Source organism: Parus major, chromosome 14 (genome assembly GCF_001522545.3).
Source record: "Parus major isolate Abel chromosome 14, Parus_major1.1, whole genome shotgun sequence".
Classification (NCBI taxonomy): Eukaryota; Metazoa; Chordata; class Aves; order Passeriformes; family Paridae; genus Parus; species Parus major.
Genome location: NC_031783.1, coordinates 13,912,725 through 13,938,795, shown reverse-complemented (window position 1 = coordinate 13,938,795; position 26,071 = coordinate 13,912,725). Strand labels below are relative to the sequence as shown.

The following is a 26,071-nucleotide window of genomic DNA, read 5'->3' as shown; positions in this document are numbered from 1 at the left end:
GCCCTGGGTGGTTCCCAGGATGGCCACCACATCACTGGGGTGTCACTTCAGCTCTTACCAGGGGGAAGGAGACAAAAGAGAGCTGACACCAGAGAACCAGTGTGCACAGGGAAGGTTTATTCTCATCACTAACACCTGGGAAGTAGTTTGGAGGAACAATTGTCAGACTGGGAGGAAAAGCAGGTTTTTTTCCCTCCCATAAACAAGATGATAGCTGTAAAGAAAACTAAACCACAACAGCTGCTGACAGTGAAGTCCACAGGATTTCTCCAGCTCCACCCACGTGCAAAACCAGCTCTTCCCATTAAATACAAGAATAAATTCCTTTTCTCTGGGACTAGAGCCAGACCAAACCCTACTAGCAGCCACTCAAAGGAAAAGAAAAAAACCAACAAAATACCCAAACAAAATATATCTTCTTAATAAAAAGCATAAACCACTTCAGTTCTCGCAAACACTGCTCACAACATCATTCCAGCCCTGTTTCCCCACCCCATACCGTGGGGCTCCAGGGAATAAAGACCTCAAGACAGCAGCAATACATGTGTGAAAAGGTGACCAGACAGACTGGGAGGTGACACAGGACCTGCAGACAGACACTGGCAGCCACCCACCCACCCACCAGGGAGGGGAAACAGCCCTTCTGCAGCCTCCAGCTGAAACCAGGAACATCCCCAGAACCAGCAGCTCCTTTTCAGGACCATCTTCCAGCAAAACACTGCACGGGACAAGGGCCCCTTCTTTGGGGCAGCATCAACACTGTCAGAACAAAGAGGTAGGGCTGAGCTCACCCCTTCTGGCAGCAGGAAGGGTTTCCAAGGAATAAACCCCCAGCCCCCATTTGCTATGGCTGTACCATCCAGCACCCAGACAATCACCCAGATCATCCACAGGGTTTATTTTGGATTGGCAGAATCCTACATGTGGGTGAGTGCTGGCACAGTGAGACCACGTGGGGTGCTGGTGACAGGACCAACCCAGGACGTGGCACCTGAGGGGTCTGCAGGACACAGCAGCAGGAAGGGGCTGCTCCCCTCCAGATCCAGCTGGTCTCACAGTGTGAGGGGAACCTGACAGCTGGGACAGGCAGAGGACACGGGGAGCCAGAGACCAAACATGCTTCACTGGGCTCCCAGCAGACAGAACTCACATCCTTGGGCTCAGCAGAGCCTCTGAGCCAAAGGCTCCTTCTGCCAGCACCCACCTCTGCTCAGGCACGTTTTATTCACACAGGAAACATTTCTTTTTCTCATAAAGTGCAAGAACTTTGCCTCTTACTGACTAGTCAACTAGAAGCATCACAGCCCTCACAGCAGGGAGCAGCAGGCAGGGGAGCAACACCCCACGTTCAGGAGCTCCTGACACACGAGTCACTTCAGCAGGACCTCTGGCTCGGATATGGCCCTGTAGAGCACAAAGCCCATCTCATCAATTTCCTCTTCCAACAGCCCGGAGAACAGGTTGATTTTGGGGTTGAAATAAGAAGGCAGGACTCCTTTCTCCAGAGAGGCCACCAGCTCCTCGAGCACCTGCTGGAACCTGTCAGCAAGGCTTTCCTCTGCCCAGTCCGAAGCAGTGTCACTGAGGTGCAGGATGACGTGTGTCACGGGGCTGCCGTGCAGTTTGTGCAGGCTGGGCTGGCTCCTGCAGACGCCGTTCAGGATGCGGAGGCAGAGCTGCCGAACCCCGGAGTCGCCGGCATCCAGCTGCTTCACCCTCGAGACCTCCGCCCTGTAAAAGCTCTCCAGCCAGAGGTTTTCCACCAGTCCTTCAGGAGGAACGGCCAGAAGAACCTTGTCCTCCATTTCCACCACTGGGAAGAGGGTGATGCTCAGCTCAACCTGATCGTGTTTGACTTCCAGCTTCAGCTCCCGGGAGGCCACGACGGGATGGATGGCACATCCCAGCAGGCCACCAATGGCAGGCCAGTTGATGGAGGCCACCAGCAGCTTGTGGAGGGTCTCGTTGAGCACGCTGGAAGAGAGGTACCGGCCCACAATGAACCTGTCCCAGGGGCTGCACCCACGAGGGAAATACCCCAGATCGATCCTCTTGATCATCCAGTACTGGGGGTTCCTCACCACGGTGTCCTCTCCCGAGATGAGGCTCCAGAGCCCGGTGTCAAGCACCACCGGGAGCATGAGGTGGATGTGGTCAGCTGCCAGGACCTCGAGGCCATCGAGCAGGGCTCCGCTGAGGAAGAGGCGGCCGAAGGGCAGCTCTGGGCACTTGCTCCGCAGGAAGTTCTGCAGGTGGGTGCAGATGCTCCTGGCCAGCTGTGGGACAAGGGACACTTGGATCTCGGGCACGGCCAGCTGGCTGCTGTGTGACAGGAGCTTCTCCTGCAGCGTGAGGCAGCGCAGGGGGCTGGACTTGACCTGAGGAGCCCCCAGAGGGGCAGAGCAGCCCTTGGGATCTGTGAGAAGGGGAAGGAGAAGTCACAGCTCTGAGCACAACATCTGAAACCCTCAGCAACAGAGGAAAAGGCACAAGTTGGGTGCCCAGCTCTCAGCCCACCCCTCTGGAGGTGGCATCAACCTCACCAAGGGACTTCATCAAGCCCACAGCACTTCTCAGCCATACAGAGCCCAAGCCAACCCCGAAACCCAACTGTTCCCAGCCTCACTCCTCAGCCAAAGATGGGAACCAGGCAAGGGACTTGCTGCCAGGGTTAGAGAATCACAGAATATGCTGAGTTGGAAAGGACCCAAAAAATCATTCAGTCCAACTCCCAGCCCTGCACAGACACCCCAACAATCCTACCCTGTCCCAAAAGTGTTGTCCAAATGCTCCTGGAGCTCTGGCAGCCTTGGGGCTGTGACCATTCCCTGGGGAGCCTGGGCAGTGCCCCAGCACCCTCTGGGGAAAGAGCTTTTTTCCTCATATGCAGCCTAAACCCCCCCTGACACAGCTCCTGTGTTCCTGCATGTCCCCACTGGTCATCAGAGAGATCAGTGCCTGTCCCTCCACTCCTCACACAAGGATCCTCCAAACAATCCTGCTCTGGGTCCACTATCTCAGGACATGCCCTGGACCGAGCTGGGCCAGTTTCCCACTTGGAAAAAGGCCATCTCTGTGGACAGCAAGACAAGGCAGCCTTTGTCTGCAGCAGCTCCCGAGCGCACCTTCCTACAGGCAGAGCTGACCCAGAAAACGAGCGCAGCCAACGCTGCTCCAGAGGAAACAAACGCTGCCACCCCCGCCCCACAGCACTGGCCGGGGTACCCTGGGTGTCAGCAGAGGTCCTGTTCCCACAGGCATTGCCTAAAAAGGGGCCGTGGCTCCAGGAGGGCAGGCTCAGTCGGCTCGGCTTTCCGGACACGGAGCTAAAAATAACGCGAAGCTCCCAGCTCCTGGAGCACAACAAGGTGATCTTGGCTGGGCTCTGGGAGCCTCACCTGGCACCAGAGGCTGAGCTGCAGAGAGCAGAGGCTCACTGAGGTCTTCCCTTCTCTGCTTCTTGAGGGGTTTTGGTGTTGTCTTGATCAATGCCAAGTCCTGCCAGCTCTCCTCCAGGGACTTCTGCTCAGCTTTGGGATCGCCGTCATCCCGAGGGCTGGTGGCTCGGTCGATCAGCTGGAGGGAAGGAAAGCCCAAGAGGACAAACTGTTATCTTTGTTTTCCATGAATTGTGCATGATAACAGTCTCTCTGGAGCACACACATGGCGGGAGAGCCCCACTCAAGGCTTCTGCTCAGAAAAACATCCAGTTCAGGGAGCCACAAGTGTGCACATCATCTTCCTGTAGGTTTTACATGGAAAACAGATATCCAAATAAGCCCCAGGTGCCTTTTGGGATGGGATACTGTATCCCAAGTTTATCCAGATAAACTGAACTTGGATACACAGTCCCACAGGGCAGGAGCAGGCAGCTCCATACCCATGGCACTGCTGCCAGCACCGGTGCCATTTGTGCCGTATGCAAGGAACCAACTCAGGAGCAAACATCGAGGTTTGGGGCACATCTTGCCCCACCACATTGGGGCTACCCAGCTGCTGTGATCCTTGCCCCAGCCTTACCCTCTTGACGGCCAGCGTGGCGATGGCCAGCACGGCCGCGCCGCTGACGCCCAGCACCAGCCTGGCGTTGGCCAGCAGCACATCGAACACGCTGCCCAGCCCGTCGATGACACTGCCCAGCCCGCCGTTCTCCTGCCGCCTGCCCCGCTGCTGCCAAAACGCCGCCATGGTTGCCCTGCGGAGAACAGCAGTGTCACCCCGAGCTGGAGGATCTGTCTCCCCGGGACAGGCACAGCCGCAGGGTTTGGGGAACGAGGGGTTCCGCTGGCCCGCTTTCCTCCGGGATAAACGCTGCCGCCGCCGCCGGGACGCCTGGGTGCGGCGAGGGAGCAAGGGTCACCCGGGGAAACGACACCCCGGGGGAGGGAGAAGCATTCCAGGGAAGGAAGGGGCACCCCAGCGAACGGGCACTCCCGGGAAGGGACACCCCAGGGAAGGAAGGGGCATCCCGGAGGAATGGATACGCCAGGGAAGGGTCACCCGCTGCTCAGCCGGCCCTACCGCAAAGCCTCGGGGGGCACCGGCGGCGCTGGGGCGGTACCGCGGCCCGCGGGAAGGGAGCCCCCCCGACCCCCGTGACCGAGGGGAGGCAGCACCAGAACCGGGACCGGGACCGGGACCGGCCCGGGCCCGGCGCTGCCCCCGCCCCGCACTCACCGCGCGCCCCCGGCGCGGCCGCAGCCAATGGGGGCGCGGCGCGGCGAGGCCCCGCCCACCCGCGCGCGGAAGCAACGCCTGACCCCGCCCCTTCCCCGCGTGCGTCACGGCCGGGGCGGGGCCAGGAGGGGGCGGGGCCTGGCGGGGCGCGGTGCCGCCGCAGGTTCCCCCGCCCTTCCGCCATGGCGGCCACCGGCGTCCTGCCCTTCGTCCGCGGCGTCGATCTCAGCGGCAACGACTTCAAGGTGCGGGGGAGCGGGAGCGGGGGACAGCCCGGCCCACAGGGCCCCAGAGGGCCTGGGCCCCGCGGGGTTGTCAGGCCTGGCTCGGCCCCCGGGGCGGGGGAATCCCGGCCCCGCCCGGGGTGGGTTACCCGGAGCAGTCCCGGTGCCATCGGCACTGACGCCCATCGAGCCGCTATGGTTGAGCAACCCGGCCCCCGGGGTCCCAGAGAGACAGGTGATCCCCGAGCCTCCAGCTCCCAGTCCCATAGGAATGATCGATACCCGCCTGCCAGCTCCAAGCCCCCTAGGGCTGGGTGATCCCAAACCTCTCGTTAACAATTTTATGGGACTGGTTGACCCAAATCCCCACAGCTTCCAATCCTTTAGGACTGGATCATCATGACCCCACAGTTCCCAGTCCCATAGGACTTCCCGATCCCAAACCTCCCATGACCACAGAGCATCACTCAGACTGGGATCCCCAGACCCTCATCCCATGGGACAGGCGGTTTCCTCACCCTCCTCCTCCTCCCCAGGGCGGATACTTCCCCGAACATGTGAAGGCGATGACGAGCCTGCGCTGGCTGAAGCTGAACCACACGGGGCTCTGTTACCTGCCCGAGGAGCTCGCTGCCCTCCAGAAGCTGGTGAGCCCCATGTTTTGGGATGGAATGGGGCTCCCCTGTCCCGCTGGGGCTGTGGGATCTGACAAGAGCCTGCTCCCTGCCAGCCTCGTGGCTCAGCAGTGGATGCTCCAGTGTCTAATAATAGCACTGAGCTAAAATGTGTGGTTAAAATGGGATGCAAGAGCTGTCAGGAGTGGGGTTGAGATGGACTTGCACTCAGTTTCACCTTGTTTCCCTAGAAAGCCAGATTGAAAACCATGCTTAGATCCTCTGTCCTGTAGCAGAAGGGAAGGGTGATGGTCACAGTGGAGAGGATCAAGGTTTTTGGGGCTTTTTTTCCTTCTCCTTCGCTGAAGTATGTGAAGAGCAGGATATCTGGCTTTGTTTTTCGGGTGGCTCCACCAGGCCCTTGGTGGAATTGTTGCTCAGCTTGGCTTTGGTGGTGTCCACAGCACATCAGGGACCTCATCCTGTCAGTGTCAGACAAACCCAGTGCTTTAAATGCTGCCAGAAATCCCTGTCCCTGTGGCAGGTGCAGGGAATCCCTCTGTGCCACTCAGAGCCGTGCTCCTGCCAGCCCTGCCAGGTGCTCGGGGGCCACAGCAAGACTGAAATGCTGGCATCCCTCCTACAGCCTGCCAGCTCCTCGTGTTCCTGAGCAGGCAACAGCCGGGGCTGGTGATGCTCAGAGGAAAACATTTCCCCAGGGAAATTCCTCCTACCCCAGCAGTGCCCACGTGTGCCCGTTTCCAGATCACCCAGTGAGAGGTGTTTCCAAGGACTGGGATCTGTTTGCACAGGGACTGTGTGGGCTAGAGCACCCCAAACCCTACAGCAGGGCTGAGGTGTCCGTCCAGGGCTACCCCAGGGAATGAGGGATGTGGAAGCAGCACAACCAACCAGACTGGGAGTGTCCCAACTGTGTGTGACAGGGCTGCACAAGTCCCCAGCTCTCCTGGGATGGAGGAGCCTCCACATCAATGTGGGGACCCAGCCCTTTCCCTGCACTGCCCCAGCTCTTCTCTCTGCTCATTGGGGCTTGTCTGGGGCTTCCCTGCAGGAACACCTCTCCGTGAGTCACAACAGCCTCACCACGCTCCATGGAGAGCTCTCCGGCCTGCCCTGCCTCCGGGTGAGTGTCCCCCTCCTTCCTCAGGGGTCCCCAGACACCTCTGGGATCTGAGGGCACCCTGGGGGCTCAGCAGGCAGCTGCATCCCTGCCCCTCTCCCCTTTGCAGGCAATTGTGGCTCGTGCAAACAGCCTCAAGAACTCAGGAGTCCCCGATGACATCTTCCAGCTGGATGACCTCTCAGTGCTGGTGGGTTCAGAGTCTCCTCAGCTGATACAGGAGCCAGCCCAGCCTCGTGGATCCCATTCCTGCACCTTGCTGGTTCCTTGTGCTCCTTGGGAGCACCAGTCCCAAGGCCATGTCAGAGCTCCAGCTCCTGGCTGTTGGCAGGATTGCCCTCTGGCAATGCTTCCCTAAAGGCTGATGCCATGGATGGGTTCCCTGGGTTCCCTGTGTGCTGGTCCAGCTCCTGCTGTGCCCCTGGAGATATCCCCCAGTCCTCAGGCGGTGGCTGGGTGTGGGGCAGAGGCTGACAGCTGCTTTGTGCTCCCATTTTCCCAGGACCTGAGCTACAACCAGCTCACAGAGTGTCCCAGGGAGCTGGAGAATGCCAAGAACATGCTGGTCCTTAACCTTGGCCACAACAGGTGGGTCCAGGCTAGGGTGACCATCTCCCCCTCCTGGGCACGGTCACCTCTGTTGGTCACACTTTCTCTGGGTCCTGCTCTCTGCCCCTCCTCGAGGTGCAGGTCCTGAGTTTCCCCATATCCCTGCAGCATCGACACCATACCCAACCAGCTCTTCATCAACCTGACGGACCTGCTCTACCTGGACCTGAGCGACAACAAGCTGGAGAGTCTCCCACCGCAGATGAGGCGCCTGGTCCACCTGCAGACCCTGATCCTCAACAACAACCCCCTCCTGCACGCGCAGCTCCGGTACAGCCCCTCTTCCCAGGCTGGTTCCCACTTTGGCAGGGCTGGGACTGGGGTTTCTGCTCCCTCCTGACGCTCTCTCTGCCCTGTGGCTCTCCCTGGTCCGCAGGCAGCTCCCGGCCATGACGGCCCTGCAGACCCTGCACCTCCGCAACACGCAGCGCACGCAGAGCAACCTGCCCACCAGCCTGGAGGGCCTGGTGAACCTGGCAGGTAGGGCCGGGGCATCCAGCCCCACAGAGCCCTCCAGGGCCTCTCCCAGCCCCAGTGTTGCTCTGGCTGGTGGTGTCACCCCATTGTCTCTTCCCCCAGACGTGGATCTGTCCTGCAATGACCTCAGCCGTGTCCCCGAGTGTCTCTACACTCTGGGCAGCCTGCGGCGCCTCAACCTCAGCAGCAACCAGATCACGGAGCTGTCCCTCTGCATCGACCAGTGGACCCAGCTGGAGACCCTCAACCTGTCCCGCAACCAGCTCACCTCCCTGCCTGTATGTCCCTGCCCTTCTGTGCCATCCCTGCTTGTGATTCCATGGCTCTCCCTCACCCCACCATCTCCTCCTTCCCCAGTCAGCCATCTGTAAGCTGACCAAGCTGAAGAAGATGTACCTGAACTCCAACAAGCTGGACTTTGACGGGATCCCCTCGGGCATTGGCAAGCTCACCAACCTTGAGGAGTTCATGGCAGCCAACAACAATTTGGAGCTGATCCCTGAGAGCCTGTGCAGGTAAGGAATGCACAACTGGATCTGCTGTGTCCCCAGGAGGGAACACACAGGCTGTGTGGTCGCAGGTCACCCTGGGCTGGCCTGTCACCAGCATCACTGTCCCACAGGTGCTCCAAGCTGAGGAAGCTGGTGCTGAACAAGAACCGCCTGGTGACGCTGCCAGAGGCCATCCACTTCCTGACGGATGTGGAGGTGGGCACCCAGTACCTCTCCACCTTTTGCTGGCTCCAGCACAGCCCCAGCACCTCCTTGGAACCCCAGGGCTGGAGGGTGGGCTGGATGAGCTCAGGACCTGCAATCTGCCACGTGGTTCAGCTCAGGCAGGCCGTGGTTTCGGGGCTCCTTCCACATCCCCTCATCTCACTGATGAGGGAGTGCTCTGAGGTCCATGCCACACTCTCAAATGTCCCTGTGAGCTTCACTGAGCTCTCTGTGCCCTCCTTGGCAGATCCTGGACGTGCGTGAGAACCCCAACCTGGTGATGCCCCCGAAGCCGGCGGATCGTTCCTCGGAGTGGTACAACATCGACTTCTCCCTGCAGAACCAGCTCCGCCTGGCCGGAGCCTCCCCCGCCACCGTGGCAGCCGCCGCTGCAGGTACGTCTGTAGGGATGGGGGCACCCAGCCCCTCCTGGGCACAGCCCTGGGAGAGGCTGGGAGGTGAGCTGTGCTCCACAGGGTGCCTTGCAGGCTCTCACCCCGTCCCCGTGTCCCCAGGGAGCAGCACCAAGGACCCGCTGGCCCGCAAGATGCGGCTCCGGCGGCGCAAGGACTCCGCCCAGGATGATCAGGCCAAGCAGGTGCTGAAGGGGATGTCAGATGTGGCCCAGGAGAAGAATAAGAAGATAGAGGTAGAGTCTGGGGTGGGAGAGGGGCCCCGAGGGCATCACAGTGGCCCTGGCCTACCTTGGGTGCCAGCAGGGTTCTGGTTGTCCCTAATTTGACCTGTTGCCGTCCCACAGGAGAGTGGGGAGGCAAAGGCACCAGACCTGAAGACACGGCGCTGGGACCAGGGCCTGGAAAAGCCACAGCTGGACTACTCAGAGTTCTTCAGTGAGGATGTGGGGCAGCTGCCTGGCCTCTGTGTCTGGCAGATCGAGAACTTCGTGCCCACGCTGGTGGACGAGGCTTTCCACGGCAAGTTCTATGAAGCCGACTGCTACATCGTGCTCAAGGTACCCAGGGAGGAGCAAAGGTCCCCCCACATCCCTCCCTGGAGCTGCAGCCATCCCATCTCACACCCTGTCCTTCCCAGACCTTCCTGGATGAGAACGGTTCCCTGAACTGGGAGATCTACTACTGGATCGGGCAGGAGGCCACCCTGGACAAGAAGGCCTGTTCCGCCATCCACGCCGTCAACCTCCGCAACTACCTGGGCGCCGAGTGCCGCAGCATCCGGGAGGAGATGGGGGATGAAAGTGAAGAGTTCCTTCAGGTGAGGCCAACCCCCAGCTCCCCTGTAGCCCCCGAGCCCTCCTGTCCCAGCCTCACCCCCTCTCTGCCCCCAGGTCTTTGACAATGACATCTCCTACATCGAGGGTGGCACGGCCAGCGGTTTCTTCACCGTTGAGGACACGCAGTATGTCACCAGGTACAGCTGGGGACAGGAGCTGGGGGGATGTGTGGGGCAGGCAGTGCCCCACCTCCCACCGTGGCTGTCCCTTCCCCAGGCTCTACCGTGTCTATGGGAAGAAGAACGTCAAGCTGGAGCCGGTGGCACTCAAGGGGACATCGCTGGACCCCCGGTGAGTGGCCAGGGGACAGAGGGTCCTTGCAGAAGGTTCCGCAGGGTCCACCTGAGACATTTTAGCTGCAGTTCTGTGGTGCAGATGGGCTGTGCCAGCATCTTTCTACAAGATGGGTTCAAACCCCGCTTGGTGCCCTGCAGGGACCCCCAGGCTGGGGAGAATGCTCAGCACATCCCATTCTCTCCTGACTCCTCTCACCTCTCTCCACCAGGTTTGTTTTCCTCCTGGACCACGGCCTCGACCTCCTGGTGTGGCGCGGGAGCCAGGCCACGCTGAGCAGCACCACCAAGGCCAGGTAGGGTTGGTAGGGGTGCCGGGGGTGTGGGGAGCCCAGCTGCCATCTCACCTGCTCCCACTGCAGGCTCTTCGCCGAGAAGATCAACAAGAACGAGCGGAAGGGCAAGGCCGAGATCACGCTGCTCACCCAGGGCCAGGAGACCCCCGAATTCTGGGAGGTGCTGGGGGGACAGCCCGAGGAGATCCGACCCTGTGTCCCTGATGACTTCCAGCCCCACAAGCCCAAGCTGTACAAGGTGGGGAGCCGCATCCATAGGGCCACCAGGCCTGCTGGGGTCCTGCAGCCCCCCCTCACCTCTGTCCCCATCCCCTCTGCAGGTTGGCCTCGGTCTGGGCTATCTGGAGCTTCCCCAGATCAACTACAAGCTCTCTGTGGAGCACAAGAAGAGGCTGAAGGCTGATCTGATGCCAGAGATGCGTCTGGTAGGATGGGGTGGGGAGGTTCTCCCAGTCTGACCAGTGAGACTGGTTTTGTGCCCCTTGTGCTTCCAGCAGTGCCCTGGGAGAGGGAGGTTCAGCCGGCAGCGCAGGGTGTTTTCCAGCTGGGAACGCCTGCAGGTGCCTGACCCCCTTTTCCCTGCGGTGCCCTCAGCTGCAGAGCCTGCTGGACACCAAGAGCGTGTACATCCTGGACTGCTGGTCCGACGTCTTCATCTGGATCGGGAGGAAGTCGTCGCGGCTGGTGCGGGCGGCAGCGCTGAAGCTGAGCCAGGAGCTGTGCAGCATGCTGCACCGGCCCAAGCACGCCATGGTCACCAGGAACCTGGAGGGCACCGAGTGCCAGGTAGGACATGGACCCCTCAGATGGGTGCTGGCTGCCTGGGAAGGGGCTGTGGCCCAGGGTCTGTTACCTGCTCCCCAGTTTACACCTTGAACAGCTGGAGGTGCTCAAGGAATGACTGGACACGGCAGCTGGTGCTCTGGTCTGGCTGATGTGGTGGGGGTCGGTCACATGTTGGACTCGATGATCTTGGAGGACTTTTCCAGCCTTGATGATTGTGTGATGTAGGTGTTCAAGTCCAAGTTCAAGAACTGGGATGATGTCCTGCGCGTGGATTACACCCGGAACGCCGAGACAGTGCTGCAGGACGGCGGCCTGGCCGGCAAGGTCCGCAAGGACGCCGAGAAGAAGGACCAGATGAAGGCCGACCTCACTGCGCTCTTCCTGCCCCGCCAGCCCCCCATGCCCCTCAGCGAGGTAGGGCTGGGGACCCCCATGAATCCCCCAGGGCAAGGGGCAGGGTGCTGATGGAGGAGCTGGGGGCTGACGGAACACGTGGGGCCACAGGCGGAGCAGCTGATGGAGGAGTGGAACGAGGACCTGGATGGCATGGAGGGCTTCGTGCTGGAGGGCAAGAAATTCACTCGCCTGCCCGAGGAGGAGTTTGGCCACTTCCACACCCATGACTGCTACGTCTTCCTGTGCAGGTGACACCTGGCTTGTCCCCTCTCAGAGGTTGCTGGACCACGTTGTCCCCAAGCTCCCTGCCCAGCCCTCCCAACCGTGCCATCCCTCACATCACTCCCTGTTCCTGCCTTCAGGTACTGGGTGCCAGTGGAGTATGAGGAGGATGAGGAGAAAAAGAAGAAGGGTGAAGGCAAAGGGGAAGAGGAAGGTGAGGAAGAAGAGGAGGAGAAGCAGCCTGAGGAAGACTCCCAGTGCATCGTCTACTTCTGGCAGGGCCGGGAGGCCTCCAACATGGGCTGGCTCACCTTCACCTTCAGCCTCCAGAAGAAGTTTGAGAGTCACTTCCGCGGCAAGCTGGAGGTGACACAGCTTGGGGGTGACACAGGGGTGCCCCAGCTTTGTCTCTCCTTCTCCATCCCCTCTCTGCCTCTCAGGCTGAAACAGGGGACAGCAGCAGAGATGGGAGCTGGCAGGAGGGTGCAGCTGGGGCTTGGAGCTGTGTTTGAGAAGTCCCTGTGCCCCTTCTGACACCCACCCCTGTCCAGGTGGTGCGCATGACCCAGCAGCAGGAGAACCCCAAGTTCCTCTCGCACTTCAAGAGGAGGTTTGTGATCCACCGGGGCAAGCGGAAGGACCGGGTCAGCACTCCCCAGCCCAGCCTGTACCACATCCGCACCAACGGCGGGGCCCTCTGCACCAGGTCAGTGCCCCAGGGCTGCTCCGTGCCCGGCAGCACCCACGGCTGCCAGGTCCAGGTGGGATCCCTGCTGTGGGCACAGCTGATGAGTCTCCTGCTGATTTGTGCCTCCGGGGCTCCGTCTCCAGGTGCATCCAGATCAACACAGACGCTGTTCTGCTCAACTCCGAGTTCTGCTTCATCCTTAAGGTACTGCTCGTGGCTGAGTGTCCTCAGGGCTGCCTGGGTGCCCCCCTGGGCAGCCCTGACTCCACTGTCCCCCAGGTGCCCTTTGAGAGCACGGACAACCAGGGCATTGTCTACACCTGGGTGGGCCGGGCCGCTGACCCTGACGAGGCCAAGCTGGCTGAGGACATCATGAACCACATGTTTGATGACTCCTACAGCAAACAGGTGAGCAGGGCTCAGTGCCACCTTACCTGGGTGACAGCAACCGCCCAGGCCACACTCAGCCCTGTTCCTGCCCTTTCAGGTCATCAACGAGGGAGAAGAACCCGAAAACTTCTTCTGGGTGGGCATTGGGGGCCAGAAGCCTTACGATGAAGATGCCGACTACATGAAGCACTCACGGCTCTTCAGGTTAGGCACTGGCCTGGAGGGGGGTGCTCCAGTCTGTGCTGCTTCCCTTCCTCCCACAGAGCCCCATTCCCCTTGGGAACCAACCAGCCAGAAGAGCTGCTCCATCACATCCCTCACATCCCTTCCCTCTGCACCAGCTGAGTCCTAACAAACTCATGTCTCATGAATTCATCTCCCTGCAGATGCTCCAATGAGAAAGGTTATTTCTCCGTGTCAGAAAAGTGCTCAGATTTCTGCCAGGATGACCTGGCTGATGATGACATCATGCTGCTGGACAATGGGCGGGAGGTGAGCTGGGGGCATGAGGCTGTCCTGAGCCCAGATCTCCCCATGGCTCTGTGGGCTGAGCCCAGCTGCTGATCCTTCCTGCAGGTCTACATGTGGGTGGGCACCCAGACCAGCCAGGTGGAGATCAAGCTGAGCCTCAAGGCGTGCCAGGTAAGACCTCCCTCCCTCCTGGGACTGTGTGGGGGAGGATTTGGGCACTTCCATCTCCCCTCGGGGCCCTGATGTGGCCAGTGCAGAGCTCTGGGCAGGGGAATATCACCCCTGGAGGCAGGTGAGGGTCAGGACCCCCACGGCAACGCTCTGCCCCAGGTCTACATCCAGCACATGCGCTCCAAGGACCCCGCGCATCCCCGCAAGCTCCGGCTGGTGCGGAAAGGCAACGAGCCCTGGCCCTTCACGCGCTGCTTCCACGCCTGGAGCGTGTTCCGCAAGCCGCCCACCTAAGGGCTGTGAGCACCCGGTGCTCCAGCCACGGCCCCCAGGCACGGCCGGACCCCGGCACCCCGCGCTGCCAACGCCAGGCTCAGCCCGGAGCCGCTTCCCCCCGAGCCGTGGGGATCACTGGGGCTGTCCCTCTGTCCCCCCTTCTCCCAGCACGGGGCCCAGCTCAGCCCCTTCCCTTCCTGGGGGACAGCTGGGGTGGTGTCACACCCTGCCTGGGGCTGCTGCTGCTGCCCCAAAGCAGTGCCGAGCTCCCCCCGTGACTGGGGACAGGAGTGGCTCCCAGTTTGGGTGGGAGGATGCTTTGCTAAGGAGAACTGGGGGGAGTGAGGGGCTCTCAGCCCTGGGCCTTACAGCTGGTCCCTGCAGTCCTGGGGGATGGACCCCCAGCAGGGATCAGCCCATCTGGATCATATCAATAAAGGCTGAACTTCTCACCTCGACACTGTCCCAGGCTCTGATTCATTCCCAAACGGGGTCACCCCCAACCCTGATCGTGCTCCTCTGCAGCTCAGGGGATCCCCAGCACTCACCTGGCTCCAAGGCTCAGCAAACACCTGCAGCCCAGACAGTTGATATTAAATGCTTTATTCTCAATATTAAAAACCAGTATTTTTAATAACTAAACAATGCTAAATTCATCTTACCAAAAAAAAAAAAAAAAAAAAAAGATGAGGTTGGGGGGAGGTTCTACCAGGGACGCTACAGCCCCGGCCTCGGCCGGCAGCAACAGAGCCCGAACCCCCCCAGCCACACACGTACCGCAGGAGAGCCCGGGGGGCCACAGGTCCCCAAAAGGAGAGGGGCAGGGGCTAGCTGAGCCCCATGGGAACAGCCACCACGGGCCAGGGGACGAGGCCAGGCTCAGAGCCCAGAGGGGATTTGGCACAGTGAGACCCCCAGGGTGGGGCAGCCCAGCCTGGGGCAGGAGGGGGCTGGGGCAGCCCCATCTGCCCCCCCCCAGCACCAACATGGACCAGGAGCAGGAGCCGGTGTGTAATTCCACAGCCAAACATCCCAAACCCACCCCGTGGCAGGAATTAGTGTCGGAAAGGAGCAGCAGGCACAGAGCCCAACCTGGAGAATAGCCCTTGGAGAAGCCACTAAGAGAAAAAGGCCACCTGTGACCCCCCACTGTGCCCCTCCTCGGGCTGCTCGAGGTCTCTGCTGCCCACCTGGGAGCCAGGGGATCCCTGCTGGGCTCCCCTGGGGACAGTCCCTGTGCGGCAGGCAGAGCCTCCTGGCAGGCAGGGAACGGGGCTGTAAACTGCAGGGAGCTGGGCATGTAAACACAGACCAGGGTATGGGGGGGCCGTGCCCGGGGGCTTCTGGCCCCCCACTGCCCCAAGGGACCAAAACCGGGGGACAAGGGGGGGTCCACAAGCCCCAGCCCTCCCCGTGGAGCCGGGGAAGCAGCAGCATCCCCCAGGAAGGGGGCTCTGGAGCAGGGGACAGTGACACTCGACCGTGTATAAAAAAGGAATTTATCTTCCCCGGGAAGAGTTTGTGCCCCACGGCCCTGGCTCGGGGGCTCCGGGGCCGGCGGCCGGGCAGGGAGGTGCGTGGGGAGTGCCGGAGCCGGGGCGCAGCGGCGGCCGGCGCGGATGTTAGAGAGGAGACGAGTCTACGTTACGTGGGGAGGGGGCGCGGGGGTCCAGTCGAGTCGCGCATCCCGGGAATCCGAGCACTGAGATGGGTCAGGGAGGCCGGCGATGCCTGTGGGTGAGGCAGCTCCTCAGAGGGAGAGCTGGTGGGGCTCAGCACAGGCATTGCTCCTGCTCCCCCTCCTCCAGAAGCCCCAGGGATCACAACTCCATCCTCCAGGGATGGATCAGGAAGCCAGGGCACTGTGCTGGGGCACCAGCTCCAAACCCCATTCCCACCCCAGGGACCACCAGCCTCTCACAGACCTCACTTGATGAGGATCCCCGTGGGCCGGGCCTCGTCCTCGCTGGTGTTCCTCAGGTTCTGCTCTGCTTCCTCCGAGGACCTGGGGCAGAGCAGGGTGAAAGGCACTGCCACGGCACCTCAGCATCCATTCCCACTCCATTCCCACCCCACTCACGCCAGGAAATCCTTCACTTCCTCCACGGTGATGTCCCCGGTGGTGTCCAGCGGGTTCTCCATGCTGCTGTTGGGGGAGTCGATGGGGCCAGGCGAGAAAGCGGCCGGGTGCTCCTCAGGGGACCCTGGGGAGTCATGGGACAGGAGGGGTTGGGGACAGCCAGGACACAGAGGCAGGCTTGGAGCAGGGCTGTGGGACACAGTGTGTGTGCAGGGACAGGGTGGTCACTCACGGTCGCTGTCCGAGGGGGAGGGCTGGCCCTCGGAGCCGCGTGGGACGTGGGTGCCGTTCGCCTGTGGCAGCTTCGGTGTCACCGTCGAGCTGTTGCTGGAGGGCAACAGGGAGAAGTTATGGCCAGAACCAGTGTCCTGGGGTGGGTGTACAGGGGTTCCACCACAGCAAAGCCCCCCACACCCCCGAGACAGCCCACCTGAGGCAGGAGGTGTCCTGGAGCCGGGCGATCTCCAGCCGGCACAGTGGCTCCGTCACATTCCTGGCGCTCAGCGAGAAGCGCTCGAACTCCGATGGAGAAATTAGGTAGAAACCTGCAGGGGGGGACAACAAGGAGCCTCAGGGATCCCTCACAGGGCTGCAGGTGAGGTCAACATCCCATCAACACAGATGTCACCTGTGTCCTCACCTTGGCCGTGCTTGGTGAAGACACAGGAGGCAATGCCACTGATGTCCTCCTTACGGATGCAGCTGTAGTGGACCTGGGGCCGCAGGCTGGGCACGGTGAAGATGTGGATGTCCCCCAGGTTGGTGAGACAGGCCAGGCAGTTTTCCAGCCGCTCCTCGGAGCCAGCACTGGCCAGGCTCACCAGAGCCACCTTCCGCACCCGGCAGCCCTCGTGTGCTGTCAGCTTGAACTTGGTCTTGGCACTCACTTTGGGCAGCGTAAACACCTGGAGGGGCAAGAGGAGCCAGGCTCGGGAGGACAGGAACCTGCAGGGTTTAGGGGGGCACCTTCCCCTTGGATTCACCACCCTAGCACAGGCACAGGAGAGCCTCCAGTCACCTGGTCACCTCCAGTCCCTGCGTGATGAGGACATCCAAAGAGGACGTGGGACATTTTGCGGGACGCCGAGCCCCACGCTCACCTTGAACTGTTCCTCGGAGGAGATGAGCATGGAATGGCTGCCCTGCATGTCGGGGGCCTTGGCCAGGTCCCGAGACACCTCGTAGGGCTCGGGCAGGGGGTTCCCCCGCCCGTCCAGCACCGCAATGGCCACCACTGGTGCCCGGTGCATCAGCTGGATCTCCTTCCCCAGCACCGCCTCCACCGCCCGCTCCGAGAACTTCTCCTGCGACGGCACCTCCAGGGCGTAGGCGAACACTGACCCAGAATTGGTCCCTGCCCACATCGTGGGGCCGTGGTGGGCGGCTGTGGGGGTGGAACAGTGTCAGAGCCCCCTCCCCAAAAATCCAGCTTGGGGGCTTTTCCCGGGGAAGGAGGGGGTCTCACCATCACGGAGGAAGGTGTCGGCGAAGTAGAGGCACCGCACGACCCCCGAAAGCGAATCATCGGCCGAGCGAGGCTCGATCCGCCGCTGCACCGGCGTCATCTCCACCTCGGGGGGGCCCGCCTGCTCCGCCAGCTGCGCGTTGGCCTCCTGCACCTGGGGAGGGGACACGGGGTCAGTCCCTGCTTGCTGGGGATGGGAAGCTGCCACGGTGGCCCCCACTCCCTGCCCACCTTGCTGGAGGGGCTGCTGGCGTTGAGCCTCTTCTTGCCCGACACGCGGCTCTTGCGGATGCGGCGGAAGGACTGGCGCAGGGACTTCTTGAGGGACTTCACGCGGGACAGGGGCCCCTCCATGGCCAGCGAGTCGTTGGGGTGCAGCGTACACCTGCGGGCACCCACCCTGCTCAGCACCCACCACGTCACACCAGGGGCCCCCCAGCAGCCAGGTCCCCCCATACCTGGCCAGCACGGGGTTGCGCCGGTAATAGTCGAAGAGCCCAAAGCCGTGGCTGGTGCCGAAGGCCACGAGGTTCCACTCGGAGTGGAGGGTGACGGCGGTGACGGCGGCGGGGGGCACACACTGCACCAGCACGCTGGGCTGGAAGCCAGGGGGGAAGTGGAGGGGCCCGTTCCGGGGGGCCAGCCGGTCGTGGCCTTTCCAGGTGAAGCCCTCACGGTCCTGCAGCAGGTCCACGGTGGCCACGCTGACCGCGTGCTCTGACTTCTCATCGCTCAGCTCCATCACCAGCACCTGCAGGGACAGCACAGACAGGGGGACACGCTGAATGCCCTCCCAGACAGACAGACAGCCGCACACCGGGGGCTAAACCCAGGGTAGGAGCCCTTCAAGGACAGCTATGGAAGTCTGCAGGGTTTGTAGCCCCCCTCAAGCTGTGGGTCCCCAACAGGGGAGCCAAGAGGTGCTCGGCAGCCCCTGCTCTGTCCGTGCCACCTTACCTGCCCCGCCGTGCCAGCCACCACCATCTTGGCCGTGTACTTGCAGAGCGCGATCTTCTGCACGCCCAGGCGCGGGTCATCGCTGTAGGGATCAAAGCAGCCCACCTGCGGGAGGGGACAGCTGAAGGGACAGCCAGGACCCCGCACACAGCTGTGGGGCAGCCCCCCCTGCACCCCACACCCCTCCACCAGCTGTGGCACACGGGCCACTCTGGGCATCATGCCCAGGAGGAGCCTGTCCCCACGCAGCCCCTGGCTCTGTCCCCCATGCTGGGGCAGACCCGCAGGACGGGGCCCACGGAACAAGCGTCCCTTGTGTCCCCACAGTGCGTCACACAGCAGCTGTGCCCTGAGCCGGGGGACACGTCCCCGGGGCGCAGCCGGGATGGCTCCAGCAGGTGCATCCCCCGTGCCTGGCTCTGGGTTTGGCCCCTCCAGTGCTGGCAGAGCCGGGAGGGTGCAGAGGCATCACCCTGCCCAGGGGACCTCACCTTACGGAACGGAGGCCACTCCTCCTCACCCGCCTGGTTGAGGCTGTCGTTGTGCTCACAGTCTGTCTGGAAGATGTTGGCGGTGCCCAGCTTGTAGAGGGGCTTCAGGGAGACCCCCGAGGCGTCCCAGAACCGCACCGTGCCGTCCTCGTGCCTGGGCGGGGGGGGGTCCTGTCAGTGTGGGGCCCCAACATCTGCCCGGCCAACAAGAGCTGCCTGTGTGCTGGCAGCCACCGTGCTGAGGGGGAGCACCACGGGGGACAGTGCAGAGGGTGACACGCTCATACCCAGCCAGAACACGGGGCAGCCCGCCCAAAAAGAGGGGCATCACCACCCCATCCCATTCCCCACCGCAGGAACGGGTGTAGATGGCATTTTGGGTTTCTCAGGCTTCCTCCCTGCTGCCAGCACACTCACCCGGTGAGGAGAAGCCCCCGCTGTGTGGGCTCCTGGGCCAGGTTCTTTCCCCCATCAATGGGCCAAGCCTGGAAGGAGGGATGGAGAGGGGATGAAGGGTTGAAGCCCGCTGGAAGGGACTCAGCAGGACCCCTCCTCACCATCCCCATCACTGACCGCAGAGGATTGCCGGGGGCTCTGCTGCTCGCCCACACTGACGATCCTCTCCCAAAGCTTGAGGGGCACGTTGGAGACGTGGCAGGAGCAGGTGATGGCAGAGGAGTGGAGAGGTGCCAGGTACGGGGCAGGGATGGTGGGCCAGCCCGGCGTCTGCAGGTCGATGGCCACCAGCTCCTCCTCCACCAGCACCACGAGGGCTCGGGGGTTCTCAAAGCCTGGGGAGGGGTGAGATGGCTGCTGCACGTGGGGACCCCCACACCATCACCCGCTGCCCGGGGTGGCCCTGGCAGGACGTACCTCCCTCAGGCACCTCTGCGCTCTGCACGGTGAAGAAGTCAATGACACGGGAGGTGAAATCGAGCGTGGCCAGGGTCTGGCCCTGCAGCACGCTGACACAGTGCCTGTCACCGTAGCTGGCCCGTGGCATCCCCCCACTGAAGATGATGAAGGGGTTCCTGGGTGGGATGAAGCAGCTGCCATCAGACCCTGGACCCCCAAGGTCCCTTTGCCCATGTCCAGCCCACCCACCTACCCCGACTCGCAGGTTCGCCAGAGGATTTTGCTGATGGCTTTGCAAGGGAACGGCCCTGAAACAAAGACACCGACACTGTGGTTGTAGCACTGGGATGGGGAGGGGATCAGCTCCCCAGCCCCCCCAGACCCCCATCCTGTACCGTAGGGGATGGTGGACATGACGGGCTGCTGGCTCCTCTGGCCGGTGCCGCTCACTGCCCACACCATGTAGCCGCCGTCGCTGTGGGAGCTGACGATGCTGCTCCCGCCCTGCTCCCAGGCCAGGCTCTCCAGCTGCTGCGGGGGCACACGGGGGGCTCAGCACTTGGATGGGGGCACACACACAGGGCCACAGCCCCACCAGCCTCACGCCAGCCCCGGTACCTGGTTCCCCAGGAAGAGATGCTGGACAACACGAGTGCTCTGCTCCCACAGGACCACCAGCCCCCGGCTGTAGCCGATGAGGAGCCGGCTGCCGATGCGTGGGTGCTCCTGGATGGACTCCACGGGCCCCAGCGCCTTCCCACAGCGGTAGTCATCGGGGACGCTGAGGGGGGACATGCACAGGGGGTCAGAGGGGGGCTGGGGGTGCTGGGAACAGGGCATGGGGGCTGCAGGGCTCTCACCTCTGCAGGATCTCATCTGGGAAGAGAGTTTTGTCTTCCAGCAGCGTCAGGGTGGGCAGGGTGACAAAGTACACGGCACCACCCTCAGTGCCCAGGCAGACCATGGCACCAGCAGCCATCGGCAGGACCACGGTCACCCGTGTGATGCCAGGGGAGCAGCTGGGGGGGAAACAGGGGCTGGCTCAGCACCGTGTTGGGAACATCAGAGAGACCCCAGACCTCCCCTGCTCCATCCCTACATTCCCATCTCCCTGAGTGCAGGAGGACAAGGACAGGGACTGCCTCAGCGCCGACAGCAATTAGAGCCATTAATCATCCCCAGGCCCTGCCAGCGCCATAAAAAGTCCAGAGCTGTTCCCTGCACTCAGCATCTCAGTTGGGATCAGAGGAGCATCCCAGTGGGGAAAACACCATGACAGAGAGGACCTTGGCCACCATCCCGCCCGGGGAGGCCGGCTGCTCCCACGCGCCGTTCCCAGCTGGCAGCGGCACCGCTGCGGCCGCAGCCCCGCGGGGGAGCGGCTCCGACCCCCCCAGACAAGTACTTAGCGCTGCCGGACCCTGGGCGTCCCGGGAGGCCGAAGCTGCGGGTCTCTTCCAGGTGGGAGCAGCCCTCCTTCTGGCACACCTCCCACAGGTGCAGCGTGTTGTCGTCCAGCAGCGAGAGGAGCCAGCCCTGGGGATGGGGGGGATGACAGTGGAGTGTGTGAGGGGCTGGGGGGCTCCTGCCAGGTTCCCCCCGGGACCCCCACGTACCTGGCCGGGAAGGAAGTGCAGCTGGGTGACAGTGGCCGTCTCCTTGTGCAGGCCTGTCAGCTCCACACCCGGTGCACCATAGCTGAGGGAGCCGTCAAAGAAACAACGAGGGTAGAGCACCTCCCCGTTCCCCTGCAAACCTCAGGACTCCCTGAATTCCCTCAGTTCTGCCTGCAAACACTGGTTAGACCCCCGTCCCCAGGAGAGCCAGGGCAGAGCATCCCTGGCTGCACCCCATGCCAGAGCTGGCCTTGGCACCGCCACCCCCATCTGGGATTCACCAAGCACCTCCAACTCCAACCAGGACACGCTGGATCAGCCTGGGATCCACCAAGCACCTCCTGCCGGGATGTCCCGGGTCAGGCTGCGGCCAGCACACACAGCCGGGGTGTGCGAGAGGCGCCGGGAGCCCCGGCACGCACCGGCAGCGGGGTGGGGTTCGGCATGCGGCGGCACAGCCTCACTCACCCGACTGGTCCCGGCTCCTTCGGCGACGCCGCTCGGCAGGAACCGCGGCAGGACCCGCACAGCGGCTCCAGCTCTGCACAGAGCACCCCGGCCTGGCATCCCCAGCACCCCCAGACCCAGCCAGCTGCTCCCCACAGCCCGGTGTCCCCAGTGCACTGTGCAGCCACATCTGGGCATGCCATGTGCTGGGGGTCCTTGTCCCTGGCCACCTTGCGGGCACAAGGAGCCAGCGGATGGCTCTGCCCAGCCGGACGGGCAGGAGCTGTCTCTGGCACTGCTGGGCACCGCTGAGCCGGAGAGCCAGGCGACAGCCACGGGGTTTTGGGGACAGCAGACAACGGGGCATGGGAATGAAGCAGGGAGCACGCAGAGGGCTCTTGGTGCTACATGGATGGGGAATGCCACCTATCCTTGCTCATTCTGGGGTCTTTCCCCACCCAAAATAGTGCCACGACCTGAGAGCCCTCAGGGCAATTGGCTGGGGCACAGCAGTGTCACCGGCATGCGGGATGATGCTCCAAGCCCAGGGTCCCCCAGCTGCCCCAGGAGACCCCCCAGGTGCTGGCTGCCCCTCAATGCCAGGCTGTCTGCAACCTGATCCACCCAGCCTGGCCGGGGAGCACCCAGGGGTGCCCCCACTAACCAGTAACGCCAGTCAGGCCAGCTCCGGCTGCTGCCTCGCCCGGCCCCGGCTCCCCCGGCACCGCCAACCTGCAGAAGCATCTTTTCGGAGGCAGCAGGAGCGGGGCTGTATAGGCACGGGGTACCACGCTAGGTACCACCCCAAAACCATCCCCGAAGAGGATGCTCAGGACACCGCAGCCCCCCGCAACCTCATCCCCGCGGTGTCGGGGGGGATGCTCAGCTGGGACCGGCACCACGGGCCGGGCGGGCGAGCGGGGCGGCCGGCGACGTCGCGGCCGGGCTGGCACCCAGGCGGTCCCGGCAGAACAAAACACGCCATCTTTGTGCTCGGGAGGCAGCGAGCCGCCGGCCTGGGGGAGGGGGAGAGCGGCCGCCCCCCACACCCCGACCCCGCTGCGGGCGCAGCCGCCCCCGCGCCCCCACCCCGCATTCCTGCGGCGCGGGGCCCCCCGAGCATGGGCCGCATCCAGCCCTGGCCGCTCGCCAGCAGCCCTCTGAAGTCTCCCTGCACGCTGCCGGCAACAAAGCCCGGCCGGCCCCGCTCGGCGTCCCCCGCTTCGGCCCCCCAGCCGGGAGCGGGCTGCACGCCCACCGCAGCCCCTCTCCCCGGCGCTGGGCCGGCCGGAGCCCCCGCTGCGCCCCCGAGGGCTGCGCGGATGAGGCCAGGATGGGCAGGAGCCCCCCAGGGATAAGTGGGGTAACAGCAGGAAGGACCCCCACCCGGGATGACCCCCCGGGACGGCCGAGCCCTTTTTCCACCCCCGGAGTTTTGGGCGAGGTGGGGGTTTCCTCCAGCCGCCCCCTCGCCGCCCGGCCCAGCTGCAGCACAGCTGGACCGAGGGATGGACGTCAGCCGAGTGGGGGCTGCGGGATGGGCCAGAAGCAGCACGGCCACGTCTCCAAGCATTCTCCGGGATGGGGACAGCCAGAGGAGTGAGTGCAGGAGGGTCCGGGAGCTCCTTACCTCCTGCTCATGTGGGAGGAAAAGGATACAGCTTGACGGCTCCTGCCTTGGTGCCGATGGCCATCACACGCAGGACGGGGTCGTAGGCCAGGGCGCTGGGCTGGCTGGGGAAGCCGTGCTCCACCGTCTGCCATGGGGACAGGCAGGTCAGAGCGGCACCCCCCACCTCTGACACCCCCAAACCTTCCACAGCCCCCCGCAGCCCCACAGCTCCGACCCTGCACCAGTCTGAGCATCACCCCTGCGAGGGGGACCACAAAGATGCTGCTCTGTCCCCCAGTGCCACCAAGGAGAGCCTTGGGCAGGGAGGACATCGCTCTTCATCCAAATGCCACCCAGCACCCCAAAACCCAGCCCAACAGCCACACCACGGGCCGGGGTAGGTCTGATCTTGAACGAGCTGTCCCACCGCCCGCCAGCACTTTGGGGATGGGACTCCCCTGCTCTAAACCCCCGGGGTGAGGACACCCCAGGAGAGATGAGCGGGACCCCCACTGCCAATCACCGGCCGCCCCCGATGCCGGGCGGCAGAACCAGGCGAGCGGGACCCGCCAGCGCCAGGGACGTCCCCGCCGGAGCCGCGTGTCGCCCGCGGGCACCTTCCCAAGGAAGTCCCGGCCGTCCGGCGTGCCCGGGCTCGCCGGCTGGGGAGGGGCTGCCCTGGCAGCGGGGGGACGCGGGGGGCACCCACCGCCCCGGCCCGCGGTGAGGGGACCGCAGGGCTCCCGAGGGCAGCTCGGCTGAGCAGCGACGGCGCGATCAGAAGATACGGAGGCCGCCGGAGCCAGACTGGCCGGATCCTGACCTGCTCCCTTTGTCTGGGGCATCCGAGAGGCGCAGCGGGGCGGCTTTCCGCACCCGCCGCTGTCACCCCAGCTCCTGCTCCCCTCCCAAGGGACACCTTCAGCAGCGTGAAAACGTCCCCAGCCCATCCAAAGCATCCCGGCCCATCCAAGCGGGTCCCAACACGTCCAAGGGGCGAGGAAGTGGATGCTCGTGGGTCATGCTGAATCCCCCCGGGATGCACGCTGCGCTGGAGGAAGGAGCTGGGACAGCAGCAGCACAGGGACACCAGGGTGATGCTTTAGGCCAGAAACTAACACGATGACACCGGCAAAGATTCCCCAAAAAGCGCTGTCCCAGTTCCCCAGCACTCCCAGTCCCAGAGGGGGACCCGGCTCAGCCCCCCACCCGCAGCCCCCGCAGCGGGGCCGCATCCGGCAGACTGTGCCGGCCGGCCAAGGCGCGCTCCCGGCCAAATTACAGCAAATCCCAGGCAGATCTGGAGCTCGGGAGGAAAAACAACCATTAATGGGAGGCAGGTGGGCAGCCGGCAGCCCCAGAGGCGGGACGGACGGAGAGGGGCTCTCCTCACATCCTCTCCCCCCTGCACATCCCACTGGCACACACCCACACAACCACCCAGGACCGTGCTCCCCAAAACCAGAGGGGCTCTGGCTGGGCTGAGCCTTGCACCACAGCCAGACCCTCATCCGCGGCAGCGACTTGTGGGGCCAGGGCTGTGCTGGGCACTGGGAGGTGGCTCTGACCCCTCAGCAGACACCGCGCAGCCCGGTCCCGCTGCGGGACAGCCCGGGGGTCCCTGCGGTGCCAGGGCCATCTGGCCATCGTCCCCACCATGAGTTGGGTAAGTACCCCACAGTGGTGCCAGGATGCTGCCCAATGATGACGGACACGGTTTGGGCTCCTCCAGGGGCCACTGCCGGTGGTCTCCTGCCCCACAGCCAGGGCGGGAGGTTGGTCCCAAGGGCGCGGCGCTGCCGGGACAAGGGGCACCAAGTCCCAGGTGGGCACCCGCTGGCACAGCCCGATGTCCCGAGAGAAGGGTCTGGCACCCCAGGGCTTGTGAGCTTGATGAACTTGGGGGTCTCTCCCATCCCAAACAAGGGGGGCAAGTGGGGAAATTCGGAGGGAGGAGGGGGATAAGCGCTGACCTCTGATATTCCCCCAGGCCCCCCAGAGACACATCTTTGGGGTGACAGGGAACCCCAAGGCCACGGGGTCATCACCACAGCCCTTCCTGCTGACACAGGAGGTCCTGCGCCCCAGTATTCCACCCCTGGGGAGACTGGGGTGAGAGGCTGAGCCCCACACGGGGGATGCAGCCAAGGATGCTCCAAGGCCAGACAGGGTGTGGGACCACGGGTCACCCCAAAACGCCCGACAGCGAGGCCTTGGGGAATCCACGGGACAGGGAGAGTGCGGGAACCGGGGCGTTCCAGGGAACCCCTCCCAAGAGGGGCTGGGGACAGGGATGTCGCGCTGGTGAGGGGGTCTCATCCAGTCCCGGAGCGCGCCCTGCACCGCACGGGGAGGAGCGCAACCCCCGGGGCGCATCCCGCGCCCGGGACTCCCGGTACCCACTCCCGGGGGTCCATCCTCCCGGGGCGGCCCAGCAGCCTGTCCCGGGGTCCCCCGGCCAGGCAGCCCGGCCCTTTCTGCGTGCCCCTTCCCCGGGAGCGGGGAGTTCCCGGTGCGCGGCTCCCCCGGGGGTTCCGCCGGTCCCGGGGGGCGGTGCCCCGCACGCCGCTCGCCTCCTCGCACGCCGCATCCCGCCGGGGCACCAGAGCCCCGCGCCACCGGGGGGCTGCCCGCACGCTGCACCCTGCCCGGCACCCCCGGTGCCTCCCGGTGGTCGCCGCCCCCCGGGATCCACCGCCGCGCCCCCCGCTCGCCCCAGGCGCACCTTGCTGAAGGCGAAGAGGTCGTGGCGGAGGCGGTCGCGGTGCGGGTCGGCACCCTGCCGCCGGAACCGAAACTTCATCATGGTTGGGCCGGCGGCGGTGGCGGCGGCGCGGTACCGGGCGGGG

The 26,071-nt window shown here is 63.8% G+C and overlaps 3 protein-coding genes across 4 annotated transcripts; 1 reads left to right on the top strand and 2 right to left on the bottom strand.

The window, feature by feature from the left end:
* Positions 1-95: 95 nt before the first annotated feature.
* On the bottom strand, positions 96-4,665 carry MIEF2 (mitochondrial elongation factor 2). The gene is made up of 4 exons (XM_015642631.1): positions 4,522-4,665; positions 4,021-4,195; positions 3,399-3,576; positions 96-2,416 (listed from the first exon to the last, which is right to left on the bottom strand). The coding sequence occupies exons 2-4, from the start codon at positions 4,186-4,188 to the stop codon at positions 1,371-1,373; spliced, it is 1,392 nt and encodes a 463-aa protein (XP_015498117.1). The 5' UTR covers positions 4,189-4,195; positions 4,522-4,665; the 3' UTR covers positions 96-1,370.
* Positions 4,666-4,795: 130 nt separating this feature from the next.
* On the top strand, positions 4,796-14,157 carry FLII (FLII actin remodeling protein). The gene is made up of 30 exons (XM_015642621.2): positions 4,796-4,922; positions 5,438-5,548; positions 6,588-6,659; positions 6,766-6,846; positions 7,159-7,244; positions 7,374-7,535; positions 7,642-7,745; positions 7,845-8,020; positions 8,100-8,257; positions 8,365-8,449; positions 8,706-8,853; positions 8,974-9,107; positions 9,219-9,431; positions 9,512-9,691; positions 9,765-9,847; positions 9,927-10,001; positions 10,216-10,299; positions 10,366-10,537; positions 10,620-10,724; positions 10,894-11,085; positions 11,311-11,499; positions 11,590-11,729; positions 11,844-12,069; positions 12,255-12,409; positions 12,535-12,595; positions 12,671-12,799; positions 12,879-12,985; positions 13,168-13,273; positions 13,358-13,423; positions 13,583-14,157. The coding sequence occupies exons 1-30, from the start codon at positions 4,860-4,862 to the stop codon at positions 13,715-13,717; spliced, it is 3,798 nt and encodes a 1,265-aa protein (XP_015498107.1). The 5' UTR covers positions 4,796-4,859; the 3' UTR covers positions 13,718-14,157.
* A 128-nt stretch (positions 14,158-14,285) lies between these two features.
* Positions 14,286-26,065, bottom strand: LLGL1 (LLGL scribble cell polarity complex component 1). Of its 2 annotated transcripts, none has more exons than XM_015642622.1 (23): positions 25,948-26,065; positions 23,270-23,367; positions 21,164-21,245; positions 20,953-21,083; positions 20,408-20,566; positions 20,166-20,328; positions 19,943-20,078; positions 19,801-19,855; positions 19,566-19,723; positions 19,266-19,483; positions 19,110-19,177; positions 18,693-18,846; positions 18,202-18,306; positions 17,703-17,995; positions 17,476-17,629; positions 17,245-17,398; positions 16,880-17,163; positions 16,420-16,684; positions 16,210-16,324; positions 16,012-16,106; positions 15,780-15,903; positions 15,625-15,704; positions 14,286-15,430 (listed from the first exon to the last, which is right to left on the bottom strand). In XM_015642622.1, the coding sequence occupies exons 1-22, from the start codon at positions 26,026-26,028 to the stop codon at positions 15,626-15,628; spliced, it is 3,171 nt and encodes a 1,056-aa protein (XP_015498108.1). In that variant the 5' UTR covers positions 26,029-26,065; the 3' UTR covers positions 14,286-15,430; position 15,625. The 2 variants fall into 2 exon arrangements, with proteins under 2 accessions (XP_015498108.1, XP_015498109.1); XM_015642623.1 differs by having other exon boundaries at positions 20,968-21,083.
* Positions 26,066-26,071: the final 6 nt, after the last annotated feature.

Coding starts and splice junctions, on each gene's coding strand:
- FLII (XM_015642621.2), top strand. CDS start 4,860: ATGGCGGCCACCGGCGTCCTGCCCTTCGTCCGCGGCGTCGATCTCAGC. Junction 10,300..10,365: donor AGCAGCACCACCAAGGCCAG/GTAGGGTTGGTA, acceptor CTCCCACTGCAG/GCTCTTCGCCGAGAAGATCA. Junction 10,538..10,619: donor ACAAGCCCAAGCTGTACAAG/GTGGGGAGCCGC, acceptor TCCCCTCTGCAG/GTTGGCCTCGGTCTGGGCTA.
- MIEF2 (XM_015642631.1), bottom strand. CDS start 4,188: ATGGCGGCGTTTTGGCAGCAGCGGGGCAGGCGGCAGGAGAACGGCGGG. Junction 3,577..4,020: donor CCACGCTGGCCGTCAAGAGG/GTAAGGCTGGGG, acceptor CCTTCCCTCCAG/CTGATCGACCGAGCCACCAG. Junction 2,417..3,398: donor AGCTCAGCCTCTGGTGCCAG/GTGAGGCTCCCA, acceptor CCCTTCTCACAG/ATCCCAAGGGCTGCTCTGCC.
- LLGL1 (XM_015642622.1), bottom strand. CDS start 26,028: ATGATGAAGTTTCGGTTCCGGCGGCAGGGTGCCGACCCGCACCGCGAC. Junction 20,079..20,165: donor ATCTCTTCCTGGGGAACCAG/GTACCGGGGCTG, acceptor GTGCCCCCGCAG/CAGCTGGAGAGCCTGGCCTG. Junction 18,307..18,692: donor AGTGGCCTCCGTTCCGTAAG/GTGAGGTCCCCT, acceptor CCCCTCCCGCAG/GTGGGCTGCTTTGATCCCTA.